Source organism: Athene noctua, chromosome 1 (assembly GCF_965140245.1).
Source record: "Athene noctua chromosome 1, bAthNoc1.hap1.1, whole genome shotgun sequence".
Taxonomy (NCBI): Eukaryota; Metazoa; Chordata; class Aves; order Strigiformes; family Strigidae; genus Athene; species Athene noctua.
The window spans coordinates 115,913,846-115,925,571 of NC_134037.1; the positions used below are offsets into that span (position 1 = coordinate 115,913,846).

An 11,726-nucleotide genomic window follows, 5' to 3' on the forward strand; every position below is an offset into this window, starting at 1 on the left:
TCTAGAAATGCTACAGAAAAATGTTTAAAAAGTCTTTGTCCTCCCTTTTAAATCTCTAACTAGGTTATACAATGGCCTTCTCACTTGGGCTGCAGCATTCATTCCTCCTACAGAGTCACCTGAAGTAATTGCTCCAGACCAGACAGCATGCTTCAGCTACAGACACTCCTTTCTCTTGAGTCATGTCATTGTCAACCTTAGAAAGTTGCACTGACTTTGTTTCCTCACTGAGTTTAGAGTTTCTGCTGTTAAATAACTAGCCTTGCTTGTGGTTCATTATTCCCATGCAGTAGTATTTTCATTTGATCCCTGCTTTTAAGCCTCAGCTCTCCCTTCATCAACCCCTACAAATCTGTACCTCCTTCCATAAGAGTTTTGGTTAGTTTCTCACTGCTACATTTATCTCTGCTCTTCTGTTCAATTTTTTTCTAAAGGAATTAAGAGTATTTAACACAAATCCATTTCAGGCAGGAGACAGAAGAAGAAAAAAAGTGAAATTTGTTTTATCTTTGTTCTTAACTTTGAAAAACACAGATCCACCCTTCCGTAGGCTTGCTATACCCTCCTTCTCCTAGTAATGCACAGACAAATATACACTAAGCTAGATATCCCTTTTCTAAACCTTACTGCAGCATTCAAAACAAACAAGGTGAGTCTCACTTGAAAAACCTCAGATATGGTCACAGTTCTACCTTTTGCCAGAATTTCTTGTCTTATTTTTTGCTTCTCTTCAGCAGCTTCCATGCCCTCCTTTGATGCTCTGAATCTTCTTGAGCGCTGTTGGTTCATTTTTGCACGTGGAGCCTAAAAACAAGGTATCACAATGCTTGGTTCTGTTATTGCATCTGGACAATCACTCCCTTTCTGCTAGTTGTTTTTGGCAGACAAGTCTTTTGAAATTGGCCAGTTTGTAATTACACAAGCATTTAACAACACATCAGTCTAAACTGTAGCTGAAATAGGGATTTCTGTTAAGTTTCCCTTGCAAAATATATGAAACTTTACAGTGTATCTGAAACCTTTATTTATTACATACCCTATCTCCAACAAGAAACTCCTATAACTGTATTCATAACTCTTGACAATAAAAAGACTACAGCAGACAGTAGTTAGCTATTGCTTATGGTGGGAATGTTGAGGTTTTTAAAAGGCTACAGTAACATTTAGCTGGGATTATTTCTATATAACACACATTTTAGGAATTCCTGCACTTGAATTCAGGTTAAAAATCTTTCTACTTAATGATGCTCATTTTACCTTTGAGAAACCAAAAAGCCTAGAAAAACAGCCAAAGCTTATAGGGCCTACCAGCAGTCTCTGCTAGGCCATTCTGGCATTTCTCAGTAAGATTTTGCCATCTGGATAGAAAAATACTCAGTAGAGCAAAGTTATTAAGAAAAGCTGGCATCTTTCATTAGACCAACTGACGTACTGAGAATCAGGGATGGAGAGAGACAAGCTTCCAGCCTCAAATATCCCTTAGGCTAGCCTGTGAAACATGTCGCAGCACAAATGAGCCACTGTCCATTTTAAGTGCTTCTGCTTAAACAGTTCTCTGGTCTTTCCCAGGCTGTGACATAAGTTTTTACTAAAGCCACAGAACAAAGGAACATAAGTATTTTCAGAGTGTTACTGTCTTACAGAAGTTTCCTGCTTTTCAGAAGCAAAGTTCAGACTACAGTAGACTGCATTAACCAGCTCACACAACCCCATGGACAACTAAACCCATGAATACTTTTAATTACCCTCACCCAAATGAACTTAACAGTATATTTTACCTGTAGTTTTTCATGTTAGAAAAGTATTTCTCAAATGATCTCACAAGAGTTAATGGTACATACCCTAATTTTACAAACTGCCATTAATGAGAACAAAATATATTAATACTTACTACTCCATCTATAGCCATGTAAAGAAGTCGCCTCGGTCTTACAATATTGAAGATCCTGTCAATATACTCAAAAATCGCAACCATCATTTCATCTTCATTTTTGGGTGCTGGCCTAAAACATAGGGCATTCAATTTAATATCTGAAATGCTATCATTAAATCCTATTTGTAAAGAGACAAAAATTGCCTTACTTGTCTTCTGGATGTGTACAAGGGTGAATTATACCATTCATATCCAAATATAGGTTATCAAACTCCACCTCATTAGGGTTAGGTTTGCTTGTATCAATTGGAGCCTTGACGCCATTGCACTCTTTAGCCTGTGAACACAGTCAAAACAAATACTGTAGTACTTGGTTAGAGAAGTATTTATCACAATCAAAAGAGTTATTAATGGACACACTCATATAAGTTTATTTTTTCTAAGAGCAGTAGAAAAAAAAGATAGCTACCCACATAATTACCTGAAGATGCATGCTTACACTATTAAAATAGCACTTCCTTTTTAAAAAAAAATATGTTTATAAACAAGTGCAACTAGAAGATGTTATGATGTGTTACGGCAGAGTTGGTTCATTTCTGTTGATTGGCATGTATTATAAACAAGAAGAATCAAAGTCCTTCTACTTTAAACATTTAGTTCCCCGGCTTGACACATCCAAACAAGCTCACACCTCTGCCTTTTCTCACTGCAATCCAAAATTTCAGTCACACACACAACTGGGGAGTCAGGGCAGTAGAAGTGATTCATCTATGGCTGATGACATATTGGAGCCCAGCTGATGACACGACAAGCTTCCCAAAGTATATCAGCACATCCTGATGAGCAAAGGACAATGAGAAAGAGGTCTTCTCCCAGACTCCTCTACACTGAGAAGATCCTTTCACATTCCACCAGCCATATCTCCTCTTTGGGGGTATATATATCTGTCTTTTCCTCATGACTATCAAATGCACCAAGATGCTCAAGCACCTGAATTATTCAACTCCTGCCTCTGAGTTTGTCTGTGGATATATTTGAAATGCTAAAGAAAATCCAGTCTTTATCTTCCACAAGTACGTAAATGTTTTACTCTAATGCTGCACTTCCTCTACGTCAGTGCTTTTTCTACTGCCAGGCTGCTGCCTAATGAACACAAAACCCAGGCCACAGTGCAAATGGTAAACTCGATGTGAACTTACAACCTAACTTAGAACCTAAACCACCTATAGCCACCTATGTTCCTGTACTACTCTGACATTCTTGAACACTTAAAACAGGTGTTACAAGGTAAACCTGGAAGTACAAAGAAAACAAATCTCTGCTGAATTGGAAGTAATAAATAATCCCACATTATTCTGCATGTGCTGTCATGTCAATGACAAGTAACTATCTAGGTGAAGAGAACAGTCTCTCTAATCAGCCCCAGAGCAGAAACTGGAGTTGGCACTGTAACACCTACATAAAAAAAACCACCCTCATCCCCTTCTCCCAAGCTGTCAAAGCAAGCAGTTTTGAAACACTGGTGAGTGTTTCGGAGTGGCTACCCTACAAGGTGGATTAGCAACCACCTTAATTTTTTTTTCCTCACCATATGCTAGGGTTTTTTTTGTTTTGTTTGGAGTTTCATTGTTTGTTTCATTTAGTTTGGTCAAAAGGTAACTAACAAGGCTCTCACAGGAATTGTGAGCAACTTGGCATTCTCCCTTTTCAAAGCAATACCACCAGCCAACATGTAAACCACTCAAACATCAACAGCATCAGTGATGGAAGAGACATAAGCTGATCAAGAAAAAGTGAAATGATTTCCAGAGTAATTATGACTGGAAAGGGTTATAACATCGCAAAGTTGGAATGAAGCATACTCTTGAACAGCTTGGCGTAAAGCAAAATTAAAACAAAATTAATGTCATGTTGTTACATAAAGACTATGATCACAGTATTGCATGAGACAGGAAGGAAAAATATGATATCGCTGGTTCTCTCATTCACGTGAAACTTACTGGTAGCTGATGAACCAACATCAAGCATTTCCTCTGAACTTCTATTTGCAGACTTGCTGCCCACTACTCATTAAATGAGTTTCCGTATTTGTAATACAGAGCTCAAACTATCAGATTCAAAAGGAAAAAAAAGCCTTACAGATTGTACCATCATCCTCCTTACAATTTTTCTGCTTAGAGAAGCAGCAGAACTAGCTGAACTTATTGCAGTCTTAAAAGGCAAAAATTAAAACCTCTAAAGCAAAATAAATCTTTATTCAGTATTTACCTTTTTCAGTTACAGGTGTATGGAATTCTTCCAAGGCAATTTTGTGACGTAATTTTTAAATAACCAAACAGTAGGTCCCTCTATTTCACATCTTTGAAACAGGTGAAATCTCTGCTTGTTCACATCTATCTTATACTATTCATCCAAACTAGTCAAATCCTGACAGATGAAGTCTTGCCCACTGTTTGCTTCCTTTAGTGAACTTTCTATAACACACACACAAAAGTCACATGGTTTTAGAAGAAACTAATTGTCAGGTACAAACACTGCACTGTAGCTTGCAGTTCTAATAAAATTACTCTGGGCAACCAAGACTTACAATTTTAAAAGAAGAATATTCATTCTGGTTTACATCAGATAACAGGATGAGAAGCTTGCATTGTGTTCTACTTGATCTTTCATCAAACCTCTTGCCAGAGCTAAATGTGACTCAGAAGATATCAAAGGCTTACAACTATGTGATATGGAAAATAAAACTGCCCCCATCAGAGATCTTACTTTCAGCCTTGAAGGTAAAGCAAAATAAGTACGATCTCTTTCAGATGGCTTCGAAAGCCATTCAGTTTTCATCTGCACAGTGCTATGTCAGCAACTTTACCATTACATCCTCATAAACCTATCAGATTTTTAATGTAACAGCCATGTAAAAGGTTTAAGTATCTGGGAGTGATATCTCTTGTGATATAACAAACTGTTCACTTTTAATCTACAACCTCTTTTGAAACCATTGAAAATAGATCTTCAAATATGATACTTTAGTTACAGCTTTATTAATTTCTATGAATTTGATTAAGAATATTCTCTCCTGGATTTTATATTATCTTCAAGATCTTCCTCTTATTCTTCCTGTTCAGCTTAAGAAGATTAATCAGATTTAAGAAGAAGAAATAATGTAGCAAGGTAAGAGAAAAAGGATCAACTTTTTAATATTTCAAAGAGACAAGCTACTGTGAGATACAAAATTTCTGATTAGAGAGATTTATAAGCAATCCTAAAATACACATAGAGCTGATTACATTGTGAGAGAAGTTTAAATTCATCTACAGTAAGACAAACTACAGCTTCTCACTACTGTCCTAGCCCGCTCTCAAATTTGAATATAAAAATACTTAATGAATATGATCTATCCATGTGCTTCTTTACTGTAATTGCAATGTGCTCTTAAGTTGGAACAAATCAACATGGATGAGGACATCAGGATCTGACACCTCAGGTACAGTAATTCTAACTTAGCCCCATGGAATTTGTCATATCTTTTAATAACGAATATTTGCTGTTACAAGCTCAATTATTAAAGATCAAAAAAAAAGATGAGCACAGTAAAGCCAAGACTATACAAACCCTTATTTTACCTAAATATTAGAGCAGCTTTGAATACATAAAGATTAATCTAAATATTTACAAATGTGATGGAAAAGATAAGTCTTCTGCTCTTAGAGAAAACTGTACTTAATTGTTACAGATTGCAGATATATTTGCTGTTTACATTTTGACCACTTCTACACAAATCTTAAAGCATTAGACAGAAACAACTAGACAAGCTTGTAAGACAAAAATGTAAACCACCCATTCACAGTGAAAACAAACCTGTAAAAAAATCTACGTTATACTGTCAAAACTCTATATGCGCCCTTTTGATCAGAAGAACACCACTTCAAAACATCACAATTAAACTTCACCTCATGGTTACCGAGTGCCAAGGCTATCTTGCCAGTGTGGTTATAAATATGACAGATAACTATTAAAGCTGCTCTCTCCACAGTCTAACTTTACTGTTGAAACAGATGTTCATTCATGCAGGTGAACTTTTGATGTAATGAATGAAAGGGGGCTTTGGTGAACAAGAGGCTTAGACTGTACAGCCAGTTGTGATGCTGACTGTAAACAAAAGAACAAACTGTTCACCTGTGTGAGTTCCAGGCTTTGGTGAAAGGTGATAAAGCAAATCAACCAGCACGAGCTGAAGACAACAGGCAGGTACATACACACACACATATCCAGATGTTAGTACTCCAAAGACCCACAGCCCTGGCTGGGAGAAAGCAAATGCCATGTCATCAGTCATTTGCTCAATAGGTGTAGCTGGTAGAGATACATCATTCTCCAATTCCCCCCTCAGATACCCTTGCCACCCACTTTTCTCCAGCAGACATGAACATGACACATGTACTGTACAGCCCTCTAAACTGAGGGTTACCCAGATCCTCAGAATAAATGACATCAGAGATGACACAAAAAACGAGTTTGGTAAAGCAACCACAACAATCACTACTAGCTCTCAACAGCTTATTCCAGAGTAAGCACTCATATGAGCAGCTATTAAGCCATACTTGTAAACCCACAAATCACCTTTTTCTGTAGTAGTTCCCCCAGGCAGACAAATCCTCAAATCTTATCTATCCACTAGAATAAAAAAATCCACTCTTGCAGCTACAGGTAAAATAAACTTCACACATCATGCTGAGAGAGCCTACCTGAAACCACAATTGTAACAAAAACAAAAGAGTAAATCATGGTATTAACTGTGCAACAGCTGATTAATTCAAATCTACAATTCTGTTTCATGACCTAAATCCGAAATGCAGTAACACCCTGAATGTGTTCAGAAGAACCTAATACTAGAACTGATCTGCCTGCCATTCACATACACTGAATCTTGCTGAAGGCAGGCAGGTAATACATGCAGTCAAAAAGAAACCAGTGCCAATAATACAACCACTTTACTCTCTTTCCCCTTACCTTCTCCACCTTGCCCACACATTTTACTTTCCTTCACAGCACAGTGTTTCCCAAATGCAAGGCATGTCTCTCCCAGTGAAGTATAGAAGGTAGCAAAAAGACAGAAGCCACAGCACATGCTCAGCAGCAAGTACATGAACTCTCAAAAAACAGTATTATGAAGAAGAGCAGAATGCAGCTAATATCACCTGACAAAAAAAATGACACAAATTATTTGGAAAACTGTACAGGAAAACCAGTTTGGGAAGCATAAACTCACGAGTTCATCTTCTCTGAAAAACTTTGGCTGTTAGCCCTGAAGAGAGTAACTTGCACTGTAAAGCTACCATAGTGCAGCTATTCAAACCCAACGGAAGTCTGCACTGTCACTGAAGGGAAACACCCCCCTTCTGCCTGTCACCTTCCATCTCCTACCGTGTCCCTAGGACAGATGGTTCAAGCATTCACGTGGCCGCAGTGACATGCACAAAGGAGACAGCCTATCTGAGAAGCTGCCTAGCATAAACATATAAACAAATATTACTTCAACTGCATTATCTCCTAGAAAGGGCTCACCGGCTAACTGTACAGACCTTTGTGCTGGTGCAAGGGAAAGCATAACCAGAAGCCATCAGCTGAAGACACTGATCAGCCAGCTTAAAGCAATCATCCATACCTACTACAAGGTGCAGGTTAATGAACACGACTTGTGGAGTACAGTAGTTCGATTAGGACTGAGCCTTCACCAAAAAGCTTCTTTTGTTTCTATGAAAAGACAGATTTTAGAGGATGTCTTTCGAAAAATCAGCTCCCGGTTTGGGCAGGAGGTATTTCTCCCATCGTAGAAAATACCAGCAATGAAACAAAAAAAGCCAAAGCTGCTCAAGGTTAAAGTGTACAACTACAGACTTTTTAATTCTTGGATGCAAGCATGATATCCTGTGGCAGTGCACACATTACAAAGAAATAAATATTAAAGCAGGAAGCTACAGAAACACTAATACATGAAGGAAAAGACTGACAAAAATAATTAACAAGATCTGAAAATGATACAACTGTGAAGTATTCAAATGCTAGGAGAATGAGAACCTAAGGAAGTGTATGACCATATGTATACCAAGATACCATTTTAATCTTGCATAAAGCCCATGCAGCTATAAACAGCAGTCCAATTTCTTCTCAAATGTCTCATTCCTGCCCTCACTCCTGTGCTGGCACTGGCTTTCCTGAGTCCACCACTAGCTGGATCATGGAACCAATCTGCCTGCAAATACAGTGGGCTCATGGAGACGGATGAGTTTCCAGACACACAAGTTACTTTTAACCATTTACACTTGTACTTCCTTACTCTTCTCAAGGCAGACAGCTTCACTTTTATTTTCAACGAGTCCTAAAGCTCGTTTCAGCTTGTAATTTACAAAAATATTGTTGAAAACCAGACACTAAGAAGAACATACACAGAAACAAAACAAGAAACAGAATGATCCCCACCACTCCTTCGTCACCCTAAGTTTTGCCAAACACTTTCACAAAACCTACTTTTTTTTGCCCGAAGCAACACAAAGCCAGAGACTACTATGCCGGGAAGGGCTCATATTTCAATGAACCATCTGAAGGCTAGAAAATTGTAGGAGAAACACGATTCCCTGCTCCACACCCTCAACTCCTCCCAAACCACTGAACACCTCATGCACGTGAGTGGAAACCAAGCAGGCGCGTTAAGTTCTCGACATCGGCTGCTTGCACCGAGATTTAAAGCACCCCGTTCAAAGAAAAAAAACAAACGCAACAAACCAAAAATAATCCCCCTCAAACCGCTTAAAAAGGCACGCGGAGAGCCCGAGAAAGTGAAGAGGAGGCTGGAGGCGCTAAGTACCGGCAGGTAATACTTCCCAAACTGCCCAGATTTCCCCTCGGCCCCCTCCCGACCCACAGCGCTCCTTCAGTCGCAGGGAGGCACGGGGGGGGCGGTCAGAGGGCTCGACCCCGTCCCGGGACGGGAGGCCAGCCTCACCTTCTCCTCCACGCAGTTAACGATGATGGAGGGGTATTTGCGGCTGAGCCAGCGAAAGAAGGCCGGGACTCCCATGGCGGACCGGAGGTGTGGGGAGAGGGTGCTGCCGGACCACAGCCCTAGGCAGCGGCAACAGCGGCGGCAGCAGCTCCGGACAAGGCGGCGAGCAGCGCTTCCGGGGGCAAAGGGCAGCGCGGAGCACCATGGGGGAGCACGCGCGCCAGCGGCGGCGGCGAGAGGGCAGGGAGGGTCACGTGAGGCGCGGCGACGGGGCCGCCATTTTAGAGGCGGGCGCGTTGCAGTGCGCAGGCGCGGAAGCGAGGGTGTTATGCCGGCGTCAGAGCAGTTCTGGTGGGGTTGCAGTCGGGGCTCGCTTGTCCCCTGCCGTGAGGAGCCCGCGGCGTCACCTTTCCCCCAAATTTGTAGGGAAGCTTTTTAGGCATCTAGATGATGGTCAGAAGGGAAAAACCTGAGACCAGAGTGATGTCTGAGGTAGTACTGCATGCTGTGCCTGTTCTCAGGCAAGGTTCAGTGTGAAAACTTGCCCTCGATTAACAACCTCGTTAAAAAAAAAAAAAAAACAAAACCAAACTTGCCATTGTGGAATGGTTTAGGTAGAAGACCTAAGATCAAGATTATTGCTGCTTTGTCAAAGTTAATGCTGTGGGGCTGCTTTCAGTTCCAGTGAACCTGCTTCTGAAATAAGGAAATGAGACTGAAGGGTGAGGCTCTGGGAGAGGCCTCTTCCTCTTTGGAAGGAGAGAGGGAGCTGTTGGCTGCAGTTTAAAAGCAGTGTTGGGACACTGGCAGCAGGGTGAAAGAGCAGCAGAAGCTGGGGGAACATTGCCAGAAGCAGAGTGTAAAATTGCTTGGGGCAATTCGTGACAGTGGCAGCGTAAAGAAACCCTGTCCCATTTCTTTGCCTGCTGCATAAGCAAATACTATTAAATTGGCCGTTTGACGGTGTTGAAATGGGATTAAACCTTAAGGCATCCAGTAGGATTAACATGAGGAAGATTTCGTGCTCTGCTGTGTCCTGTCACTGTACACCAACTTCATTAGGAGGGCAGTGATGGGGGTGACGACATGAAAAAGCAGTCTGGGAATCATTAACAAAAATAACAAAAATCTCAGCAGTGCTTACTGAGTCAACGCCACTGATTTGGGGAGGGAAGAGGAACATTGCTACCTTGCTAATTTGCTGTAGAACAGATTAACCCGATACTGTATTTCTCATTATTTTTAGCCTCATTTAGCTGTTAAGCCATTTTCTGTTGTCACTCCTCTTAATAAAATCTGTGACCTGAATACATTTCCCCAGCAACTTTGTGTTGGCACCACATCTGTGGTATCAGCTAAAGATTGTCCTTTATCTGTTCCTTACGAAATGAAGTTTCCTATTGCAGTGCTTCTCCTCCTGGAATTTAGTATAGAGTAAGACAGCTTGGTATTAACATTTTGTTTGTATTGATGGGCAATCAGGTGTTGTTCTGATAATGCTAAAGAAAACAGAAGACAGCGGCACTAGCAAATGCAAATGAAATATGATCATCTTATAGTTACTTGTGTAAACAAGTGCTGAAAAAATACTGCAACAAACATTTCCTTGAAAAGTCAAACTAAAACACAAAACAAAACAAAACCTAAACCCTTACAAATATCCTAAAGCAAAACTTGTGCTGCAGAAACTTACGACCTGGCAACCTCAGTGAAGGAGCATGCCTGGTACTCGCTAGATGAAAGCACAACTTTGTAAGAGAAAGATAGGCAAGGCAGAGGCAGCTGCACGGCAGGGCTGCTGTTGTGCCCGGTGTACACCTGTGAACTGAAAAACAGAGTGTCTTTTTTCTTGTGCAGGAAGCAGTAGCACAAGTCTGCTGCTGGAGAACAATAATCTCGCTGACAAACAGCAGTAACAGTTTCTGCCTAACATCTGGTTTGGAGTGGGGATGAGCTCCCTCCTCAGTGTGACCTTCTCTCCTGGGAAGTGACGGCCAGCTCCACCGGCTTCCGGGTCAGTGACCGAAGACAGCAGTGGTTCTCTGCTCCCCAAGCTCTTCTCAGTACAGTCACCATCTCCACATGTCTCGGAGGCTTCTCTCTGCAGAGTCTGAGTCAGGGCTGCGTGACCACACAGTCTCCATTTTGGTTCACCAGGTAACAGCACTCATCCATCTTTTTTTTTTGTCAGCCCCTATGCGCTAACTTGTTTTTCTCAGCAGACATACAGGGGCATGAGCTGAAGTTTCACCTCACAACTGTGCATGTGACACGCAAAAAAAAAAAAAAAAGTAGCACCAAGTCGTGGCACATAACACAGCAGGAATACAGGAAGACTTTTCATTACAGTATTTTCCATAGATGAGTGGCATGCTGATTTAAATCTGTTAAGGCTGTATTGATTACAGTCCCCCTGTCCATCAGCATCATCTGTCATCATCTTCGGGCTGCCAGTATGACAGCTGTGAAGGAGCAGAATAAAGTTGACTGGCAGAATGTTTTGCATCTAATGAGTCTGTGCACAATAAGAGTATAATAAATAATGCTCTGGAGGAACTCAGCTATCACTTAAACACCAAAAGAGAGATATTGCCTTAGCAGAAGCTCCCAAAGCCATCTGTCATCTGTCATGAGTTGCACGTCTGTGGCTGAGCTGGACTGAGGGAATGGAAAGCACCACAGACTGGTGATGGGTGCCTTGTATCATGCAAGGAGATATAAAGTGGGATGACATCAAGAACCTGGAATCGCTCAGGAAGAGCTTAAAACTACAAAGGCACTGTGGATTTGATGCAGTGTTACTTAGCAGTGCAGGCTGCTAGAGACTTTTGTCAGATGAACCTTGGTCTGACA

The 11,726-nt window shown here is 41.0% G+C and overlaps 1 protein-coding gene across 1 annotated transcript in view; it reads right to left on the minus strand.

The window, feature by feature from the left end:
* XRN2 (5'-3' exoribonuclease 2) overlaps nucleotides 1-9,046 on the minus strand; it is a 50,665-nt gene extending 41,619 nt beyond the window's left edge. The window contains exons 1-4 of the mRNA XM_074930409.1: nucleotides 8,874-9,046; nucleotides 2,083-2,210; nucleotides 1,892-2,003; nucleotides 693-804 (exon numbers count right to left, since the gene is read on the minus strand). Coding sequence (XP_074786510.1) covers nucleotides 693-804; nucleotides 1,892-2,003; nucleotides 2,083-2,210; nucleotides 8,874-8,948 — 427 coding nt within the window. The 5' untranslated portion in view covers nucleotides 8,949-9,046. The remainder of the gene's footprint in view (nucleotides 1-692; nucleotides 805-1,891; nucleotides 2,004-2,082; nucleotides 2,211-8,873) is intronic.
* Nucleotides 9,047-11,726: the final 2,680 nt, after the last annotated feature.